At 41.7% G+C, this 23108-nt stretch overlaps 2 protein-coding genes across 15 annotated transcripts in view; one reads left to right on the forward strand and one right to left on the reverse strand.

Annotated features, from left to right (window-relative positions):
* Positions 1-671: 671 nt before the first annotated feature.
* Positions 672-6078, forward strand: c2h11orf58 (chromosome 2 C11orf58 homolog). Its single transcript, XM_012862495.3, has 5 exons — positions 672-831; positions 2376-2459; positions 2575-2635; positions 2806-2915; positions 5272-6078. Exons 1-5 carry the CDS (start codon positions 778-780, stop codon positions 5488-5490), a joined length of 528 nt encoding a protein of 175 aa, XP_012717949.2. The 5' UTR covers positions 672-777; the 3' UTR covers positions 5491-6078.
* A 5608-nt stretch (positions 6079-11686) lies between these two features.
* The window catches only part of LOC105926237 (pleckstrin homology domain-containing family A member 7), a 222529-nt gene continuing 211107 nt past the window's right edge, over positions 11687-23108 (reverse strand). For 12 of the 14 annotated variants that reach the window (XM_036146563.1, XM_036146554.1, XM_036146571.1 and 9 more), the window contains 5 exons: positions 22009-22266; positions 16858-17031; positions 15205-15338; positions 14965-15098; positions 11687-12136 (listed from right to left, as the gene is read on the reverse strand). In XM_036146563.1, the coding sequence (XP_036002456.1) occupies positions 12114-12136; positions 14965-15098; positions 15205-15338; positions 16858-17031; positions 22009-22266 (723 nt within the window). In that variant the 3' untranslated portion in view covers positions 11687-12113. The remainder of the gene's footprint in view (positions 12137-14964; positions 15099-15204; positions 15339-16857; positions 17032-22008; positions 22267-23108) is intronic. The other 2 variants (XM_036146605.1, XM_036146610.1) reach the window with 1 other exon arrangement.

Genomic DNA, 23108 nt, shown 5'->3' on the forward strand with positions numbered 1-23108 from the left:
AAACTCCAAACGGGCAATTCTGTGGCGTTGAAGAAGACGTGGCCTTTGAAGACGTTTTTTGTTTCTGAAGCCCTTCTCTCGCAGATGCCGTCTGATGGTTTAATGGGCTGCAGTCAGCACCAGTAATGGCCTTAATTTGGGTAGAGGATCGTCCCGTGTCCTGACGGACAGCCAATCGGATCCTGCGGCTCAGAGCTGGTGAAATTTTTTGGGGTCTACCACTTGACTTTTTTGTTCCATAACCCTCAGGATCATTTAAAAAATGCAAAATGACTGTCTTACTGCGTCCAACCTCAGCAGCGATGGCACATTGTGAGAGGCCTTGCTTATGCAGCTCAACAATCCTACCACGTTCAAAGTCACTGAGCTTTTTTGCTTTTTTGCCACCCCCTGCAGCTGACAGGTGTTGTCCCCCCTCCCCCCAAGAAGCTAACCGTGCACATGTTTAAATAAGTATTGCAATTTTGTTATATATTCTAAAAGAAATATTGTCTTTTTATCCGTTTTTCCTGGATACATTTTAACAAGAGGGCGGGTTATTATTAATGTAATGGAAAGGTCCAGATCTCACTGGATTCTTTTTTGCGTGTAATTTCTAGTCTTGCTGTTGAAGCAACGTGTCCCCACGAAGAGCGGCAGAGCGTCAACGCGACCTTTAAAAAAACGTAGAAGAAGACGGCACCGGAAGTGTCGTCGGGGTGAGTTAGAATTGTTGACAAATCCAGCTAGCCTCAGCTGAGTGGAATAGAATCGCTACAGCTAAGATTGGAGTCAACAATGACTTCTCCGGAGGAAAAACACGGGACAAAACGACCCGCATCTCCCACGGATGTGAGTAAAACACGAAAAGCTGCTGTTTCCGCTTGGGACAAAAATAAGAGAACACAAGGGTTTAGGTGCTGAGCGCCGCTTTAGCAAGCTAGCAGCAAACATCTGCGCTCACGAGCTTCACGGCGAAAACGTGAGCGCGTCCCAAAATAAAGTTCACTGTTTCCCTGCAGCTTTCTGAAACCACGGCCACGCTTTGAGCAGCACGCTGCGACGTGGAAATTAGCCCGAGAACCGACAGTTTGAGAGTTGTGGTTTATTTCCTGCGCGGTGGATAAAAGTTTAGTTGGTGGAAAAGCTCTTTTGTCCCGGGGTGAGATGGGAAGAGCTGCTGCTCACTGTTACACGCTCAGAGATTTAACTCCGTCCTGTTGTTTTTAAGCTCAATCGATGCAGTTTTGACTCAAATGCCACCTCACGACTAATGTGCCCAGTTTGGAGTAAAAGACACTGTGCAGAATTTATGCAGCCTTATCCCATGTGTCTGCAGCCTGCTTCATGGCAGCTTTCACATACAACTACATACAGCACTGGAGCAAAGCATTTTACTTCCGTTTCTAAGCTTTTCTTTCACATCCAATAGTTTCATAATGATCTCAAAATCTAAGATGAAGAAAATTAATAAAAACAAGCTTCTTTAAAGATATTAATTTAAGAAGGAACGCCATCCAACGAGTGGAAAGTGTGATAAGTCCCTCCTTGTTAAAACATGGTTAACTGTGATTAAGCACTGATTAAGCGTGAAAAGAAACTGTACAAGCCCCATTTTGAAGCATTTCAAGAACAGGAAGGTATGAAAATGAAGAAAAACAGAACAGTGGTGAGTCTTTGACAGTTCCCAGTAATGGCCGGCCTACTAAAATTACCCAGAGGACATACTGACTCATCCAGAGAGTCCCAAAAGAACCAAGAGCAACATCTAAAGAGCTGCAGGCCTCTCTGGAGCTCTGAGGTTATGATTCAAGAGTAAAAAAAAAAAGAGAGAGACTGAGCCAGAACACAAAGGCCCGACTCATCTCAATGGTGACACAGCCTGTTATGTTATGTAGACCCATCCATCCATCCATTTTCCAAACCGCTTAATCCCTCATGGGGTGACGGGGGTTGCTGGTGCCTATCTCCAGCATTCACTGGACGAGAGGCAGGGTGTTATGTAGACCACCAAGACAAAAGCTGAACTCTTTGGAAGGCGTGTTTCCTGTTGCAGCTGGCTAAAAACAAACAGCGTTTTAGAAAAATAATCACCACCACCTGACTGTCAAACATGTCGGTGGTGGTGTTATGGTCTGAGGCTCTTTTTGCTGCTTCAGGAATGGAAGCAGGAATTCTGCTGTCTGCCACAGGTTTTGGAATGGCCTAGTCAAAGCACCAGATCTGATTGCAAAGTCTCCAGTGTTGATGAACAAGAATAGTTGTGTACCAGAATTGCTCCATAGCCATGTAATAAGTCAGTTATTAGCTCACATGATTAACTCCTTCATGACCAAACCCTTGGGGGGTTCTATTTGAAAACGAAGACGGATACTGACGGTGTTTGCTCTCGGCAGGATGGCTCTACTCAGTGGGAATCTGCAGATCTGGGGAGCAACGAGAGGAAGCAAAAGTTCTTACGGTTAATGGGCGCCACTAAGGTTTGTACGCCATACCTTCCCTCCTCGTGGATCTGCGCCCCCTGATACTTAAAACATAATAAACTATTCAGCGTGTATCAACCGGACAAACGGTTGGTGGTGTTTTCTCTTCCAGAAGGAACACACGGGTCGTCTTGTCATCGGCGACCACAGGTCGACGTCCCACTTCCGTTCCGGTGAGCCTCTTTGCTGCTTCTCACAATGTCACATTTGTAGCCAGACACCGATGGCACCATGCGGGTGCCCCGGCTGGCACCCTGCTTCACGCCATCCGCGCAGCTCGGTCCAAGCTGGGAGAGATCAGTAGTGCTTCGGCGTCTCTTTGAAACGTCCGTCTCTCCTGCAGGGCAGGAAGATAGGCGGATGAACGAGGAGCTGGAGATGCAGTACCAGCAGAGCATGGACGGAAAACTGTCAGGCCGTGACCGGAGACACTGCGGGCTGGGTTTCAGCGAGGTGAGGGTCCGCCGTGGTGCATCCATGAGCAGCTACACTCACCTAGGTTTTAGGCAGTACAGGAACATCTCATACACAAGCTGACACTGTTCCTCCTCCTTTGTAGAACTCCTAAATAGGGCTGAACAATTAATCGCATTTTCAATATAATCGCGATTTAAAAAAACGCAATTTCCAAATCGCAGAGCTTTGCAATTTTTGGCTATGTAACAATCAGGGAATTAGACACGTCCATTAGGTGTTGGTAAAATGTTTAAAGTGGGTTTGCCTCCACATGGAAGGGAAGACGGTTGCAGCAGTGAGATAATCTAATTTTATTACTTGTATTAGAGTTTGTATAATCATACATAGCATTAAGTACAGGTCAATCAGTTTAATACATAGACTTGCTTGTTGGTTGCACTTTATGTTCAACAAGGATCGATGTCCAAATCAACTAAAAGCTGTTCTCTTGAATAATATTCTGAAAAGAAACATTAAAAATTCTTGTTTAAAATAGTCTTTGTTTACAAACATCTTTATTTAGAGGCCATTTTTGTCGCTTGTGGTTAATGCAGAGACAAGTCAAAATTTCAATTTTGGTTGAAATATATCGTAGGCAGAACGCAATCATTTCTGCTCTGAGTTTAGATGCTGTGGGTCTTTTAGCAACTAATTTGCACAGCGAGGAAACAAGTTGATTTATTGTTTGTATATGTTTAAAAACACATGATAAATTAAACTGGAAAAAAAAATTGCATTAAATCGCAATATTAAGAAAAAAATTGCAATTAGATTATTTTCCAAAATCGTTCAGCCCTACTCCTAAATACAAAAATAAGACTTTCAGTCTTAATATTACATGTAAAGTTAGATCCCTCTAGTTCTGTCATCTAGTAACCATGGACTTCAGGGTGTTTCATTGGAATTTCTAAAGAGTTTCTGATTGCTGTGACATAATGATGCAAAGCAGCTCATGGTTTCGTTTCTTTTTTAAATAAATGTGAGCAGCCAAGAGGCAAGCTGGAGGAGATGTGGGGCACTGTTAGTCATGTCCTCCACATATCTGGCTGTTATGGAAAAGCAACAAATAAACACCGTTAGTGCGGCAAATCCAAAAGAGCTCATGTTTGTTTATCACAACCCATGTCGGGGGAGGCAGCGAATGTGGACGATGTCAGGCCAGATGAGAGCAGAATTAGACTCTCAAAACATCGCATGTTGCCTTGAACACACCTTCCCTACGCTGAAACATGGTGGTGGCAGCGTCGCGCTGTAGGGAGAATTTAGTCCGAGTAGATGGCTAGATGGATAGAACTAAATACAGGGCAGTCCTGGAAGATAACCAGTTGGTGGCGCTAAAGCACTCATATCTGGGACAGAGATTCATTTACATGTGGGACTGAGACCCTAAAGTCCTCGAGGGCTGGTGTCCTGCAGCTTGTCCTGCACAGCTGACTCAAATGCCTGAACCAGTTCACTAGCACGCAATGAAGCTCTGCAACATGAGCTCATATTTGAGTCAGGGGTGCTAAAGCAGAGACAGGTCTAAAAGTTGCTGGACAGCAGCTCCTCGAGGATGGTGGCCTGAGACCACTCCCCTAAAATACAGCTAGAGCTACAAAGGCAGCAGTTTAGATCCGAGACTATTCTTATGTTTTAATGGATCAGTCAGAGGTGATTCAGAATCTGTAGCAAGGCATGCAAGCTGATGTTCATAGATGTTCTGCTTCCAATCTGGCTGATCGTGAGCTATTTAGCAAAAGTGAAGGTCGAAAAACTGTTTGTAGATATGGTGATGGAAACATACCCCCAAAATACCTGCAGCTGTAATCACAGCAAAAGCTCGTTCTGTAGAGTCTTGGCTCATTAAGGCTGAATACTAATGTTCACCTCACTCTAAGCCTTCAATGTAAATAAAATACATAAAAGTCGGTGGTTGTAATGTGATCAAATGTCAAAGCTATGGGGTGTGAATACTGTAGTAAGGCTCCGTAGCAACACCTAGTGTTGGAAATAATGGAGAAAAAAAAGAATGTCTGTCATATGTCAGATGTTTGAGGGCTTTGGTGCCAGTAAGCAGACGATCAGTTACCAGTCGTACTGAATGACGCAGGTTTGTATCTGACCACAAAGCGGTCCTTTAATTCACTCAGAGGTTGTGTTGGAAAACAAAAGACTCGGCATCAACATTTGATTTTGTTAAAGAATAGAAATCTCTGCATCACATTCAAGTTTTCCCCACTTCACCCTGAGACACGGGGTCCATAAACACTCCGTGCTACAGGAACACAATGTAGTCAGACAAACTGAAACTCCTTGGGAGGAAATGTTCAAAAGTAGTTTCTCTTGTTTTTTTTTGTTTCTGTATCCTCAGCCAAACCCGCCGCCAGAGCCGGTCGTCTCCCCGCCTGTGGATGGTCAGACAGAAGAGGCTGAATCGGAGAAGTCCCCCAGTGAAAACCAGCACACAGAAGCTCAGGATAAAGATTCCAGCCCAAAGGAGGAAACGCCTGAAGAGGCCGAGCCCGGCTCAGACGGCCATACTGACGGACGGAAACCAAACTTCAAAATGGCCTTTGTCAAACCGTTGTAGGATGAGGGAGGAGTTAGCTTTTCTATTCTCATATTGGGACAGTTTGATGCTTTTTGTTTGACTTAAGGAAATCACTCGTCATTTCTATCATTTTTACCATGTAGAGATGGGATGCGTCCTGGCGTGCATGTTCTGGAAGAGTTTCACCTAAAAGCTTAAAAACAGGTCTTTTTTTTATGTTGTAGTGTGAAATAATGCAATGGATGGCAAATGAACTTGTTTTTATTTCACTTAAACATTTTAACTGTCCTGTATCTGCCTTGAAATATACTGAATGAAACAAGATTATTTGCCATTAAATGTGCTTTGTGTAGGTATGACCTTTTGTAATTTTCCTTTTTGGTTTTAGAACAGTAAGGGATAAAGTTGAAGAAATATAAAGACAGTTGCTTTTAGATGAAGCAGTTTTTATATATCGTGCATCTTTGATAGGTGTGTCGTCTGCTGCTCTCAAACACAAACTATGTGGACAACTTTCACCTGAGAGAATCGGAGAATCTAATCTTGTTTTTATATGTGAGCTAGTATAAATATCTTTTTTGTGAATATATTTTGGGGTTTTGGCAAACCAAAGCACCAGTTACGTTGTGATCTGTGATGTCTTTTCATAGTTTGCTCTGCATGGATTTTGGCACACAGACTGGTCAAGCAGTCTTTTTTTTATTGTTCGGAACAGTACAAATAACCTCATAATTGAGCTAGCATTATGTGCTAAATAGAAGATCGATGACGAATGAGCGGGTATCAAACGAACAGATTATCAGCATCTGTCGGTGTGACGGGTTTAAGGGACTAATGGGGGTTGATTCCTCTGTGTCCGGTGTTTCACTGATCACAGCTTTGGTTGAACCAGTGACTCCATGTTTTTGTGATCTAAAGAAAAATCCTTAACATGGTCAGAGGGTCCGGTAGCGCCTGTGTATGGCAGCCTCGCTTCTGTCAGTCTCCTTCAGGGCAGCTGTGGCTACTAACATAGCTCACCACCATCAGGGTGTGAATGAGTGAATGACTGATTGTATTTTAAAGCCCTTTGGCCACTCTGGATTTAATAAAGCTCTATAAAAGTAGAAGCCATTTACCATGAACAAACGTGTTAAAGAGATATTTAGAAAAAAGATACACCATTGAAAAGGTTTGCTCACATTTTATTGTAAATACAGCAGAGGTTTGGGTTTGGTTAGTGGATTGGGCATTAAACAGCTCTGATGTGGTGGCGGTCCATCTAAGGGTCCTTCACACTACCGTCCAGAGTTTGATTCCTGACCTGAGAAACCTTACTGCACATCTCCCCCGGTCTACTGTGAAGGAAGACCACTAGTAGTGCCACAAATCTTTAGAAACAAAACAGCTCTGATAATTTGCTAAAACCAAGAAATTAATGGGAAGGGTGGTTATTTCAGAGGCCTTCATCTGTAATAGAAAATAAATGAAAATAACCTCAACCCTTTTTATTCTAAGAGATTGAATGTTTTCTAAAAGTCAAACATTCCTGGAAGGGTTTTTATTATTTAATTGTATTTTGAAGATGGAAACAAATCTTGAGTTGAAATTCAAATGACAGTTTTTAAAACAGACAGTTGTCCCTCAAAACTTCCAGTCACCTCTTAAACAGACCTGACAGCATGCATTTGAGAATAAAACCAGCTGCTTTAAGACCTCAGCGACCACTAGAGTTAGACACAGCCATACTGTTTCCCAGATGTATGGTCTAGATTCTAGACTATTCTGAGGCTGCTGTCACATTGTTCCTCCTTTTACTACATATATTGGTATATCTAAAAAACTATTTCTACACATGAAGAAACAACCATGGTCTTGAGGCAGACAGAGAGACAAACCTGAGAGAACGAGAGGGGGTGTGAATATGTAGAAGTTAAGACAAATAAGGAGGGGCAAGGTTATGAATGGCCTTGAAAGTAAGGAGGAGTTACTTAAATTGAATCCTGAATTTGATGGGTAGCCAGTGTAGCTGTTGTAGAACAGGGGTAATGTGTTGGAAAGAGGAGGTTAGGTTGATGATACGGGCGGCAGAATTGTGAACCAACTGAAGTTTATTGACGGTTTTCTGTGGGAGACTGTAGATGAGAGAGTTACAATAGTCAAGACGGGAGGTGATTAGGTTAGGAATAAGAACAAAGGTGGAATGGGGACTGAGGGAAGGACACAGGAGGTTTATGGAGCGAAGGTGGAAATAAACAGAGCAAATAATGTTATTAATGTAGGACTGAAAGTAAAGGGTGCTATCTAAGATGACAGACGTTTTACCTGGACAGAAGGGGAGACTGAGGAACTGTCAATAGTAGTTAGAGGGTTTAATTTGTACCAATTGGAAGAATTTCTGTTTTTATCAGAATTTAATTTAGAAAGTAAACCAGGAGTTCATAGCACAGAGGTGATGGGGGGGGTAATGGTGCTGATGGTTGTCAGGATAGGTAAAGCCGGGTGTCATCGGCATAGCAGTTGATATTAAAGTGGCGAAGGATGGAGCCGAGGGGAGACCCTGGTGGACACCAGAAGTAATGGGAGAGTGAGTGGAACAGAAGGCTTCAAACTGAGTGCAGCCAGTTAAGTATGAACAGAACCAGGAGAGGGGTGTACTTGTAATGCCAAGAGAAGAAAGTCTCTGGAGGAGGAGGGAGTGTGAGGATTTATGAGATAAATGCAAGGTTCATTATGGGGTGAAGGTTACTGAAATTATTAGGGTCAGAGCCAGGTTTCTTTAGAATTGGAGTGATGACTGCAACTTTAAAGGCAGTGGGAACAGTTCCAGTTATCAGGGAGGAGTCAATAATTTTTTGTAATATGAGGGAGCAGAGAGGAAAGGCTAGATTTAACAAGGACAGGAATGGGATTGAGGAGACGGGATTTAGAGCTGGAGATGATATTTGAGATGGCGGCCATGTCCGGCAGGGCAAAACAGGAGAAAGGATGATTATAAGAGATGGGAGGGGGCTCAAAAGAGAGGGTGGGAGGAACAGCAGAGGTGAGGTTCCGATGAATATTAAGAATTTTGTCATCAAAATATGAGAGCAGGGGAATGCATATGTTGTTAGAATACAGATGAGGAAGGGAATTTTAAGGTCTCTTTATCTTATTAAGTAGTGATAAGAGGGTCTTAAGAGTTTCCAAGGTTACTATTTATTAGGTTAGAGTAATATTTGGATTTGACTTGTTTTATCTTTTATCTTATTTGATATTTTATCTTATTTTAGATAGAGGTGGGTTCTGTACATGTTGATGTGAATTGTTAGTCCCGTTTTCTTTTGAGGCACTCTAGCTGATGTCCTTTTGCCTTGAGGATCCGCATCGATAGTAGGTAGTCATCAATAGTAGAGTTCATTAGAAAATAGATCGGACTGCCCTGCTTTTCAAGCCACTCCCAAGTATTCAACAGGCTGAGGTGCCTGAATCTTCACTGGTGGAGACAGAGTGTCTGCATAGCGTAGAATGAGATTAGGTAACACTGGGCCATTACTATCACCTTTAGAGTAATATTTCTACAAATGTAAGAAAATAAATCTGTTTAAATTGTTGCTTTTTCCACTGCCTTCTTATTTTTTTTTTATCCAGTGTGTCATTACTACTTGTGTATGATAGCCCAGCCTTTAATAATAATTTTATGAAGGAGTAGTTACAGATTCAGGATTTAAGTGGCCATTTGAAGATACCTCCTCCACCTTACCTGCCGTCGGTACCTTCCTTTCTTCAGCAACGTCTCGGAGCAGTTACCTCTTGGCGTCGTACGAGAGGCAGACTCCTCGGAGGCTTCAAATGGACTTTGCTTCAGCTTCATCACACCAGTAATCATGGAGGATTCCATGGAAATCCTGCTTTTTGATGTGCGTCGTCCTTCTGAATATTGATATGGCTGGCGTCAGCCCACTGACATGAACCCCCCGTGCTACTGTTGACCCACCGAGTCACTGACCTGAGATTTTAAGGCTTTTGGCATCTTTTAATCTGACACCATCTGTATGTGGTCCAATCACCACCTTGAAGATACTCTGGACCTTGTTGTCTCATAAACTGTCCATCTCACGCTGTGAAATTTATGAGACTGCCGTCTCAGAGGATTTCCCCATCTTTACTGAATTTAGAGCTTCCTCTGCAGCCAGTAAACCACTGGTAGCTGGTTGCCATCGTCACATCATCACCTCTGCTGCTGCTGAACAGCTTACTGCTGCTTTTATGGATTTGTATTTCTCTGTTTCAACTGGTCTCTTCTCACAACACTTGTCATGAGATTCTGGACTTTGTTGCTCCTGTTAAAAGTCCAAACCCAAAGTTGGACCGTCGTTAAACAATGATACCGCACATAACCTCAATGCCAAAAGGCGGAACGACAGGGGAAGAAAGACAGACTTGCATGTACCCCTGTTCTCTTTGAGAAACCATCTTGCTCAGTACCAGAGAACTGTTAAAAGAAGCAAAAATATTTGTTTTTGTCTAACACCATAACTAACAGCAACCATTGCCCTCGGGCAATAGTTATGGTGCCATTGCCCTCGGGCAAGGGACTACAACCTTTACAATCCAGGGAGCCACATTTGCCCTCAGTCCAGCTAAATAAAATAAAATCATAAATGTTACAATACCTGTGGGAAAAAAAACAATCTTTAATTTTTGCTATCTACTGTAAGAAGTTTATAATTTAAAAGAAAATAATTTTATTTCTATATTTAGGTTTTAAAATAAATAAAAACATAACATTTTCAAGAAAAAAAAAGAGAATGGACACTTTGTTTTTGAAGACCATTGAAGATTATGTACAAAAACGCTTCGTTTTCAACCCAATGATAATAATGACTGTTACTATACTGTCATTCCGTTGTAAAAACTGAATGCAATTATTTCATGAAAAAATGCATTTGTTATTATATCTATCTTTAAAACATTAGTCTCTTCAGTTTCTGTTTAAGCCATAGTTATTAGGTCCAAAGAGCCACCTTCAGCTATGGAGCCACAGGTTGCAGACCCTTGCTCTAGGGTGTTATACTATTAGCTCTGGTTTAAATTCACCTACATCTGTTTTGCTTGATGGCTCAGTCACTACTCATGAGAAAATTTTCTCCTTTTTCACTGAAAATCTTAGCATCAGATATGGTATTGGTACACCAGTAATATAGTTGTCTCTGCTGGTTTTACTGTTTTTGAGTAGTTTGAAGCTGTCTTTTTCTTTACATGAGAACTATTACAGTAGTTGCCCCTTGACTTTATTTCTTCCAAGTTGTTGAAAGAGATTGTTTGATATTATTGGTCCTACTCTCTTGTCCTTTATCAACTCCTGTCTTAGCTCCAGGATTGTGCCAACAGCATTTTAGGGTCCCTTCTTAAAAAACCTCCCACGGACCCCTCGGTTTTAGCTAATGGTAGGCCTGTTTCTCATTTGCCCTTTGCAAGGTTTCAGAAAAACATGCCGTATTTTGTAGAAAACTATATATATGAAATAAAATAAAAATCAGTCTGGCTCCGCAATGCAACATAACAGAGTCTGTCTTACGTAAATGGCATTGCTGTGTTAGTTGATGGCAGGTGCCCTGTTGTCCTCGGGCTACTGTCGACCCTTCCGTCCTGCTTAAGCCACATTGATATCCGTGGCTCATGGCCTAAACGGTTTACATCCCCGCTGACAGACAGGTCTTTCACAGTTATGATTAATAACATATGTTCCACCATTGCTTCTCTTTCATGCGAGGTGCTACAGGGTCCCGTTCTTGGTCCCTCCTTTTTTTTCCCCCCTGTTGCACTAGGAGCCATTTTAGCTCGGCACCATGTGTCTTTCCACATGCAGACCATCTGCCAATTTACCTGTCTTTAAACCCAGGTAATGGTCACGTTCTGCTGGTCTTGATGGTATCTCTGCAGTAAAACTGGTTAAGCCAAAACGTCCTGTTTTTCAGTGAGCAAAGGAACAAAAACATTATGTCAGGTGAGAATGCCACCAGTGACACTAAGGAACCTGGGAGGGGTGGGGGGTGATTTGACAGGCTCAACAGGATTCAATTGGTCCAAAATCTGGCTGCAGTTCTTTTAACTGACACCTCCAGACATGAGCACACCACCCCCATTTTGTCCTCCTTTCACTGCCTGCTTCTCAGTTTTAAAATAGATTTAAAGTTCCTTTTAATCATATAGACCAAACATAACCTTAAAATAGAACCAAAACATTACAATAAAACAGAAATATGTCAAAATGTTTGTTTTAAGCAGCCTGACTTTATTATGTTGTTCTAATGTGTTTGTTACCATTATGACAGCGTGAAGGAAAAATACAAAGTAAAGCATCTCAATCCAAAGTGGCAAATAAACTAGTTATCTCTATACATTCCCACTGCAAACTGAGCATGTCGATTTTGGCTTTTATTTTGAAAATCCAATAACAAACAAGAACAAAAAAAAAGTTCAGTCAGTTTATGATTTACCATTAAGTGTGCAATGTAAGTGCAGAAGCAATGAAAATATTATTTAAAAACCACGAATTACAAACGCTTTGGAAAATGTGTATCAAATCCATAATTATAAAAGGGATTTATTTAAACAAATTAATAACTTAATTTGATGAGAGCCTTCGACATGGTCTTTTCCTCTATTTAACAGAATGTCCCCTCTGCCGGTCCTGTGGATCAGTGCTGTGCAGCAGCTTTGGCTGAGGAGAGAAACACAAAGTCTCAGAATCACTGCCGTCACAATAAGAACATGTAGAATAAAGGCTGTTTGATCAATATTTCTGGAAGAGGAAAAATCACACGTGTGGGATAGATTTGGGTCCTTTGTTGCATTTAAACTATTTCCCTCCACGACCTTAAGTCTGATCATGCATGTCACTGCTATCTGCGGTACATATTTCTGTTTCCAAGAAGAGAAGCAGCAGCAGATTTCAGAAAAATACAGTGTCTTGCAAAAGTATCCAAATGCTGGATCAAACGCTTTGATCACAAACGGTCATTTCTTTTAATGGGATGTATGTTGCAATGAAAAATAAAGATTATTATAATAATATTTATATCATAATCATATATTATTAGAAAAGCTTCTCTGCCCCCCAAGCATGCCCACAGCCGGATGCTGCCACTAGTGTATTTCCCTGTGAGGATGATGTGTTCAGGGCTTGCCGGCTAGAAAAGTCAGTTTGGATCTAATCTGACCAGAGCGCCCTCTTTCACATTGACATGCCGTGTCCCATTTATGACAAGAAATGCCTTTTTGCCGCCTTTTAACAATGGCTTCCTTCCTGCTACAGACTAGATTGAGGGATAGCATGACTAATAGTAATCAACTGTCTCTTATATAGATGAACAGGGGATCTTTGCAGCTCCTCCAGAGTAAACATGGGCCTCTTGGCTACTCTAATCTTCTCTAATCAATGCGCTCTGCGCCTGTCAGCTTAGGTATATGGCCATAGATTGGTAGTTTTAAAAACTGTGCCATGCACTTTCCATTTAAAGATGATGCATTATACAGTGCTCCATGATACATTCACATATTGGGATGTTTTATGACCTACCCCTGGTTTAAACGTCTCCCCAGGTTCCTCCCCGGCCTGTTATTTTGTGTTCCTTAGTCTTCATGATGCAATTTCTTCTCTAATGTTCTCTAATGAACCTCTGAGCTCTTCACAGAACAGCTGGATTTATATCGGGTTAGAGTAAGATCACGCACACGCAGACTCTATTTAATAATAAGGAGACTTTGAAGGCAACTGGTTTCACTGGATTTGATTTAGAGGTCTTGACTAAAGAGGTGTAACTAAAAATACAAGCTACTGCTGTCAGATTTCTGTTTGTGGAAAATCTCCCCATCTGCTTCTCCATTTTTCTCTACTTTGTTTTGGTCTTATATATAAATGCCCAGTAAAACACATTGAAGTTGGAAAACTTTTGCAAAGCACTGTAGGTAATTATTTTTTTTTTTGTTTTGCACACATGAAACACACAGATACACACAGCCTGCACCAAAACACCAGCTGAATCCAAAGGATCCCAACATTTCCCCAAAAAGAGGATTTAAATAAACTCAGCTTCTTCAATAAAAGACAGCAACTGAGAAGAAAGTTTTTCATAAAGACTTCAGCTGAGGCCTGCAGATCACAAAAATGTAACACTGGTTAGGTTCTAAAAATTAATTTATAAGTGATTCTGACTTATGATTGGGAACTTTAGTCTTTCAATAGATTCTCACTGATAAAGTTCCATTAAGGAGCAAATAAAGATGAACCTAACACTAAAGTCTTTGAATTCATCTCTTTGTTTGCCGTGTTGTGTTTTTTTTTAAAACTACTTACTTAAAAACAAACTGAACGTGGCTCTCACAATCAAACAAGTTCAATAAGTCTTTGTGAAATCTGCTCCCGAGACTCTTTGACACACAACACAAGACACCCGGAAGAAAGAAACCAGGAACGTGCACAGATGTTTTTTTGAGCTGGTGGTGTATATTCGGCTATTCATTGGTCATAAAGACGCTATCTTTAACAGTCTGAGATCTTGATGTCATCCATCTGTGCGCTGTCCTCACTCACACACACAACCCCCCAGAAACAAAAGGAACCATCAGAACACAGAGGAAGGTCGGGGTGTGTATACCTGGACCAGACCTGCTCACCGACTCTCCAGCCACTCAGTCCCTACGCATCAGGAACAATGATACGGTCACACTGAGTTATCAGCTTCAGTCCATCTGGAGCTACACCGTGGCGCTACAGCGCCAGAACCACTTGTTTGAAACGCTTGAGAGCTAAGGATAAAGTTCAAGTAAAGTTGTGTTCCTGTAGACGTGTGGTTGTGCGCCACCAGGGGGAGCTGTTTCAACTAAAGGTTTGCTGAGAAGTCTGAAGATGAACGAAGCTTCTAAAAAGTATTCAGCCCCTTCAGGTGTTTTACTCCGTTTAATGTTTTTGTAAATGAAATCATCGTGGATATAACTTCCCATGGAAAAAAATTAAAACATTTTTATGAACTAATGTGGATGAATTAAAAGTAATTCAGATAAACAAAATACTCCACCAGTCCAAGCTGTATGGGAGAGTGAAAAAAATGAAGTTGTATGACACAAAATCTTGCCTGGAAGTCTACCAGACTTGTGGGTGACTCCAAAAAGGAAAGGCCAAATCAAAGCCCAGATCTCATTCTTACAGAGAATTTGTGAAAGAACTCCTCAGTGCTGTCATTGCATTACTTTTAATTCACTCATGTTATTTAGTAAAAATCAGTTTTCCCTTTGGTATTAAAGAGTTGTTGTTGTTGTTTTTTTTGGTTGTAAATTCTTTTCCAAAAAGCAAAAATATATTGTCCATGATTTCCTTTTGAAAAACAAATAATGATTGGAACGTCAAATGGGGGGTTGAATACTTTTTAACAAGCATGGGAAATGCTCATTGGTTCAATGGCTGACATTTGTTGCAGTTTTCTACTGTATTAGTAAAGTCTAAACCCTAAGCAGTTAAAGCTTTTACATCTGTAAGACTAATCGTCTAACCTGCAACCAGTTTGCTCTTGCGGGAAGCCTCGGAGGCCAGCGCGTGGGAGACGCTCATGATCCTCTTCTGCTGCTGCATAGCAGAGTCCAGCTCGCTGAAATCAACCGATGCTGATGGCTGGATGTTCTGAACACTGGATGTAAAAAAACAACAGCAGGTTTTTAAATGATATACCGCTGAGTTGGATGCAAGGTAACAGGTCAGGGAGCCGTATGAGACGCAGACTGAGTTCTGGATACCTGGACTTGGTGAGAAGGTTCTTGATGCGCTCGGCCCGACGCGAGCGTTCCTCCAGCTCCTCAGAACTAAGAGGCTCTTCTGGGTCCGACTCCACATAGCGCTCTGGGATGAGAACCTTGTCTGGTTTGGATAGCTGCATGTTGGACAAACGGGTGTAAAAAAAAGTGACCTTTTTGTCTCTGCCAGACAGACGGTAAACTGAACGTAGAGGCGAGTTAACTTGATGAAGATCGAGTATTTACAGATCTATCAAACAGTTTGCACATGCTCACAGTGAGTGTGGTGTGAATTATGGGCTTTTTTGCTACTAGTGGCCTTTATTGAACAGTAATGTGACATTGAAGAAGGTGAGGAGGGAAGTGAAGACATGCAGGAACTGGCCTGAGACTGGGAATCGAACCCAGGACGAGTACGTCGCAGACTACAGCCTCTGCACAGGGGGCCCTGCTCTACTGTCTGAGGATGCATTTGAACTGTTCTTTTTTCAGAGGGAAATTACCATAAAACAAACAAATCCAATCAATATATATTTAAAAAAATATATAAATGTTAATATCAAAACCATTTAGAACATGTTTCATTGAAATGGGGATTTTCTTTAAGCCACAATGCTAAAATTATAAATACAGGCTTGTATACATAGATCTAGTGGCACAAATGTTTGGTAAATGTTATCAAGCTGCAGCCAGACTTCACACCTTTAGTAGACGTGAACAACCTCCTGGGATTATTCCTCCTGGATATGTGGCCCCGCCCCTACTAGCACTGGTGCAGTTCAGTTACATTTGTCCGTTTCCTGGTACAGACCCAACTTTAACGCATTATCCAAAAACAATTTCGAGTAAGATTAACTTCAGAACCATTCCAGAAGCTTGGACGAATCAACTTTGTCCATTCCAAAACCAGTTTCAGTCTGTTAGAGATTACCGCCCCCTGTCGGCGGTCCTCCCGATCCTTTACCCTGGAGAAGCGGTCTCCTTTTATTAATGACTTCATTAGTAACAAATGAGACAGAAACAATACTTTAACACATTTAATCTAAACAAGCCAAATGGTACAACATAGTACTGGTAAAATTGTCAAGAGCCATCATTGATTATTATCCTGTTGGAATTGTGTCCAGTTTTTGAATGATCTGCCCCAAACCTTCCCTCACTGATGAAGGAAGTTAGTTGACATGTTCAGGAACAACCGAAACACACGCCTGTCATAAACCAGAAAAGCTCAAACACCAGTGTCACAGTCACTGGGATGGAGGACAGAAAGCCCTGCTCTGAGACCGACAGCACCAAGCTCAAGCCTCTGCCTCGCCTTCAGGAGAAAAGCTTCTCTGTTCAGACGAGGCACAGAGTGAGAAATTTGGCCGCACTGATGAGAATGATGATTGGAGGAGTCATCGTCAGGCTGTCGAGCCTAGGGAAAGCATCCACTGTCAAACATGGTGGCGGTAGCATCATGCTGTGGGACCCTTTCACTGCGATTAATATTGTTGCAATGTATTCAGGTTCGTCAGTTTCCCCTGAAGGCTACAGCCAGATGGTGGAAACTGGGACTGAGTTGGTTGTTTGATCTAGACAAAGATCTCAACACTCATCAGAACTGCTTTTAGAAAGGATAAAGCAGTTAACGAGCCTAAAGCGGCGCTCCCGTACCTCCCTGCTGATATCCAGGTCATAGTCCAGGGGCTCCAAGTCCACCTCCTGCACGCGTCTGGCTGTGACCGTCACCCATTCGTCCGACTGCCTCCTTGCCCTCTCTTTGACCTGGTGCAGCGCCTCGTCGCTCTGACCTTCTGCTCCAGGTCGCTCCTCCTGCCAGTCAAACACCTGGAGAGGGGAAACGAGTCAGGATTACCCAACCAGGACAGGTGAAAGAGCTGGGTAAAAAAATATGTGGGGTTGCATTGTTTTAAGTTTAAAAAGGACAAATTAAAAAAAAGCCAAGTGAATGATGAATTTAAAAAAAAAGGGCTCTGTGCTTAATTCTGCGTGGTTTAAGCAGTTCGGAACGCTTTAATTGATTAGATAAAGCCGTTTACATGAAAAGATTAAACAAATTAATCTGAAACAATGCGCTGGTGCCGGCTCTGTGAAGGTAAGAAACTTTTGGTATTCCCAATCTGTAACGATTACAGAAAAAAGTAAGCTTTGATCACATTTTATTTTAACCTAAAATGACTAAGAAAAATTAATCAGATCTTTTTATTTTTTATTTAATACATCCGAAATCCAGACCGGATTGACACATATTTAAATAACTGGGTGAAAGCTGACATAGTAAAATATAGCAGTTTGCTATGGGGAGCCTAAATGTTGAGGATAGGTCCTAACAGATCAGATCAGAAGAAGTATGAAAGTTGCCTAAAAGAAGTGTAACCAAATTAGAGAAGTCAGCACACAGAAACGTCCCAGCTCCCCGCAGCTAATCAAGCCTCGGGCTCACTGAGGGAGTCCGGCATGGCTTTAAAACTTTTCTGCACCCTTCTCTGCGCGGCGCACTAAAACATCCACTAAGAAGCACTAATGTGTGCGTATATGTGTGTGTGTCAGTGTTGCTGAGGGGTACTTGTGAGTAATCATCCAAGGAGCATCAAAGCCATGCATGCATCCTTCCAACTCCAGCAGCCTGCAGAGTCTGATCTGTCGGAGTGCTCGCATGCTTCAGAGAAACGCTGCGTCCCGTGCCTCCATGTGCTCAGGAACAGGAGCCTCACACACACACACACACACACACACACACACACACACACACACACACACACAGAGAGACACGGAGAGAGAGAACACCATGCACACGTCCCTCAAAACCCCCCACCGGATTAAGAAGAAAAACAGCCAGGAGGAGCTTCAGAAGCAAGAAACTCTTTATTGAGTGCAAATCTCTACATGATAGAAAAGAAAGAGGGGAAAAGAGTTGTGCGTTGCTTCTTTAATTACACAGAATTAGGCGGCGATCAGAAGTTCACCTCTCTTATTTCCCTAATACATTTAGCTGTCGCTCTGTTTGATCTGATCCACTGTACTGGGGAGGGAAACAAAACCCCCCCCACGGTGGGAACACTCTGGGAAGACAAGGAGCGGACACCAGCGCCATGCAGAGGAAAACGCTGCAGAGCTGCCTCACAGACTCTGGGAATCAACTGTTTTTTTTTTATTTGTTATATGTTATCAGAATGACTATATCTTGCCATCTAAACCTGAAAATGCATTGGACCTATCCAAGTTAGAGAGACCTGGAGATATTTTTTGCTACACGTGGGAAACTACCACCTCTGATCATCCTCCATGACAAAGCTGTCCACTCCTTGCTCACACTTATAGTGGTGGCCATATTTATTGGCACCCCTGGTAAAGGTGTGTGTGTGTGTGTGTGTGTGTGTGTGTGTGTGTGTGTGTGTGTGTGTGTGTGTGTGTGTGTGTGTGTGTGTGTGGTGGTGGTGGGGGTGGGGGGGGTGGATGGGGGTCGGGTGTAGGGACTGGGGATGATCACCTTTTGTTTGCAGTGGCATGATTTCAAACTGAATAGAAAATCTAACCTTTATTTTTCATACATTTACAGTCATATTCAATAAATTATTAGGATATTATCAAAAAGTTAATTTATTTCAGTAACTTAATTCACAAAGGGGAAAAAATTTCTACTGATTAACACAGACCGGTGATGTTTTAAAGCCTTCATTTCTGTTAACTATGATTTAAGGTTAGAATATTGCATCAGACCAATAAAAAGCAACAATTTTTTGTGCAGAAATGGGGGCTTAATGAAAAGTATATTTAATAACTGCTCAAAGGTTGTTGTTTTTATTTCAAAAGGTACTTTTAATCTGACAAACAAGACTCTTAGAATTGTGTATTCTAATTTATTGAATATGACCGCACATTATGGAGGTAAAATACATGATGAGAAATAATATTTTTTTTTTCTTTGTTTTTTTTTTTTTAAGAAAATTCATTTACTTTTTTAATTTGACCAGATTGTTTAGAGAGTGGGTGAGAGGAACCAAGACTCTGGACAATCTTCTCTAATGCTCCTGAAGGGGTCCCAATAATTCTGCTATTGCTCATTCTGTTGAAAACACATTTTCAGCATTTTTCAATGAAAGGTGAATTTATTTTAGGACTTTTTACCCGCGTTTGCCAGGGGTGCCAATGAATGTGGATGGCACTTTATTGCAATGCAGCCGAGCTCCTTCAACCTGTCCTATATATTCATGATGCATAGCATAGGCCACTTGAAAGCACTCCAGTTCTGAGCGTTCAACCTCTAAATGAGTCACTATTATTGTTACGCAGTCAAACAACAACAATTACCTCCGAGGTCATACAAGACGGGACCGTATGAATGAGGGCGTTAGTTCAAATCAAATGAAAACGTTTAATGCTGGCGGAGAATCGCACACAAGAAAAATAAAATACTCTGGTGACATTGTCAGAAAGAGGTGAAAAAGTAACAGGATAACTCATTAAAATCACGTATTGCTTTCTCTGACAGTCACAGAAAGCTTCTGTGCTTTAGAAAAGTCTTCAGGCAGCTCGTGTTTTATTGGGACTTTATATGACAGATCAACAGGGAGGTGCAAGGGAAATAAAACATGATTGTACTATTTTTTTTATAAAAAAAACATCAGAAAAGTATTTTGGTCTCAGTAAACAACTATTATTTCTATAGAAAATAACAAAACGGGGCTGCACATTGGCACAGTTGGTAGCACTGTGGCTCCTGGGTTAGGGAGGTTCTACAGTCTTTAAGTTATAGAAGGAGGGAACATTGTAAAAGAATTATAAATGCATAACCATTGCCTAACAGAAAAAAATGTTCTCTTGGCTGAGTTTACAAACCCTGAACTTAAAGTAACAACAAAATCAACTATATTCGTCATGCAAAAAAAGTGTTTGTTTCTGCACGAGTGGGTTCTCTCTGGGTACTCGTCCAAAGACATGACTGTTAGGTTATTTGGTCTCATTAAACAGCCTTTAGGTGGGAGTGTGTGTGTTCATAGTAGTTTGTCCTGTGTGTCTCTGTGTTGCCCTGTGACGGACTGGCAGCCTGTTGAGGGTGTACCCTGCCTCTCACCCAATGACTGCTGGAGATAGGCACCAGCACCCCCACAAAAAAGGAAAATTAATTATTGGATGATGGAAAATAACAATGGAATGGATATTTTTCCTTAATATTATTACTACTACTACTACTACTACTACTACTACTACTACTAATAATAATAATAATAATTATTATTATTATTATTATTATTAATTATTATTATTATAATAATAAATTCAACCTTTTAAAATACAGTTACATTTTGTCCTGAGGCCAGTTTTTCCATTTCATTGTCTTAAAACTGCAAGTGAAAACAAGGCGTCTTCTTGTTTTGGTATTAGATCAAATAAATAAAATAGCAACAGCAAAGATGGTAACTTTTATGGGCTTTGATTATCAATGATGAACTTTAGCTATTTTGCAGAAAGAAAAAAACTAAACTTTTTAGTCAGATGTACAAATCTTCTAAAGACAAACTCCAAAAGATGATTCTGCACAAAAGGTGATTTCTTTTGTTGTGCTTCATAATGATGCACTACTTGGTGTCGGTCTGTCACTTGGAATCTCCAAAAAACACATTAAAATTTTAGCTTGCAACATAACAAAATGAGTTAAACTTCAAAAGGGCATGAAGACCTTTGTAAAGCACGTCAACTTCTGTTTTAATCCCAGCCGTCCTGTGTGGTGGTTAGTCTATGGTACCAGTCTGGCTGTTATTGTGCTCCGTGTTATCCAGAGTGTGTGACATGAGCCATTCATTTTCATTAAAACATGTTAGCATTGCTAGCATACCACACTGAAACCAAAGGGCAGTGTTAGCCATAAGCTATGTTAAATTCAGCTTCCAGATTAAAAGCAGCAGTGTCCCTACGTCTCCCTGACTACGATCTGTACAGAAAACAAGCCCTACAGTTGGCTCTTACATCATTCCTATGTGAGTCTGAAAAGTGCCAAAGCATTCCTCCGTGCTCGACCTAAATGTTGATAACAGACGTAAATTTGGGACAAAGGCAAAACGATCGTCAACAAACCAAGGCACTTGGATTTGATTTAAGGAAAGGAAAGCAGGGAGGTGCGGTCATGATTTGTGCCACTAGCGTTGCACCTGAAATTCAGTGTTTTAAATTCTTCCTAACATTTCACTCAGTCCTCTATATATGCTCTATATACCAAATCTATACAAAATAGAACTTTACAGCTGTATACTGAAAATATCCTTCGGGTAATAAATAAAAGTACATGTACACAGCATGTAGATGTACATATATATGGGCTCTTCTCTCTACGTAATGGTGATTAGAATGGAGAAAAGAAGTTAAAGCGACGCTTTACGCTTCCTCCTCTTCTTTATGTGAGTTTACATTCAGAATTGCGTCAGTGAGGTCCCAAGGGGTGGCAGTGGCAATTAAGTTATCCTAAACCCCTGAAACTTTGAGAAAGAAAAAAAACGAAGCAAGGAGCCACTCTGTCCGTCTCCGACTGTAGCCACAGGTTTCCCTCAATGCCTTGGGACTGATTTTCCTCCCAACCCGTCTACGGCATTAACCAAGCTAATAATTAACCAAGTTAGTGCTGCTTTTCAGCTTGTTAGCGGGCGCGGCTACCGACACTGGTGAAACAAGGAAGAGAGCTAAACAGTTAGCATTCCTTCAAGGTTATTGTGTGGCTGGGGGCTGGAGAGTAGCATAGCAGCACTGAGGGTGAATTTGGTGCTCCCTGTGTCTGCTGCCGCTGCTGCGCTGCAGGGACGGGTAACGTACGGAGGGGGGAGGATCTGAGGGGCGGCTGGGCAGCCTGGAGGACGACGACGAGCGCTGCGACGTGGACGAGGACAGGCCCGTGCAGGAGCGGTCGCCGTGGCTGAGGTTCCTCTTGCGCTCGCGGACCAGCGCCCTCTGGTGGCGCTTCATCCGCTCCAGCTGCTCCTCGGCGGTCATGCGGCCTCGAGGCTGGCTGCTCGGAAGCTGCTCGCCCTCCGTAGGGGACGACAGACGCTCAAAAGCACTCTTGGGTCTGTCCTGAGGAGACAGAGGTGGAGAAGAGGTATGAGGAGATGAGGAGGGAAATTGGGAAAGGGTCTATAGATTTCTAGACTCTGTCTTTTACATTGTTCAGACAGACTTCTAACCTTTTTCATTTTGAGTGTGGCAAAGGACTTTGGGATAGTATCTTACAATACAGATCCTTTAAAACAAAGTTTGAGAAATTTTTTTTATTTTGTTTGACCAAATTAACAAATGGGGTTTAAATAATTTGGCATCTTGAACAGACCCTGTTTAGGAACTACAAGTTCAGATTTAAATCACCTAAAGGCTGGTTCACCCAGACAAGGGTTTAAATTTGTCGCCCGATTTTCAAAGCTTGAGAGACCCCGCACATAACAATAAAAAATAAATTGCAGATAAAACAGGTTCGCTCGTACACGCACAACACGCCACACACGAACAAATTTCGCAAAAGCTATCGAGTTTAAACTTGAGTTCAGAGTAAATAAACATGGACGACGAGGAAGGATAATGCCGATAGTTTGTGGACTAATTTTAACAAAGAAAGTACATTAAAATTTGTTGCCTAAAGGAGTGGAGACTGTCTGAAGAGGGGCTCTACGTTTACTGCACCATGATATAGACGCTAGGATTTCAGGGCAAGATAATCAAACATGTTGAACATCCCCGAGTTGAGGTCGGAGCGATCCTGACATCCGTCCAGGCACACCAGATCACTCTTAACACACCACATACGGCAGGAATATCTCTCAAGATTATCTTAAGAGCCATCCTGATAATTGGGGCATGTCAGAAGGGGATGATGGAGGCAAAAATAAAGCAAAAAAAAAAAAAAAAAACTCATGCAAACCAGG

The sequence above is a fragment of the Fundulus heteroclitus genome, chromosome 2 (genome assembly GCF_011125445.2).
Source record: "Fundulus heteroclitus isolate FHET01 chromosome 2, MU-UCD_Fhet_4.1, whole genome shotgun sequence".
NCBI lineage: Eukaryota > Metazoa > Chordata > Actinopteri > Cyprinodontiformes > Fundulidae > Fundulus > Fundulus heteroclitus.

Bases quoted from the DNA above. Each gene is read 5' to 3' on its own strand.
- c2h11orf58 (XM_012862495.3), top strand. From the start codon at position 778: ATGACTTCTCCGGAGGAAAAACACGGGACAAAACGACCCGCATCTCCC. The intron at 2,636-2,805 runs GTGAGCCTCTTT...TCTCTCCTGCAG, and splicing joins GACGTCCCACTTCCGTTCCG to GGCAGGAAGATAGGCGGATG. The intron at 2,916-5,271 runs GTGAGGGTCCGC...CTGTATCCTCAG, and splicing joins GCGGGCTGGGTTTCAGCGAG to CCAAACCCGCCGCCAGAGCC.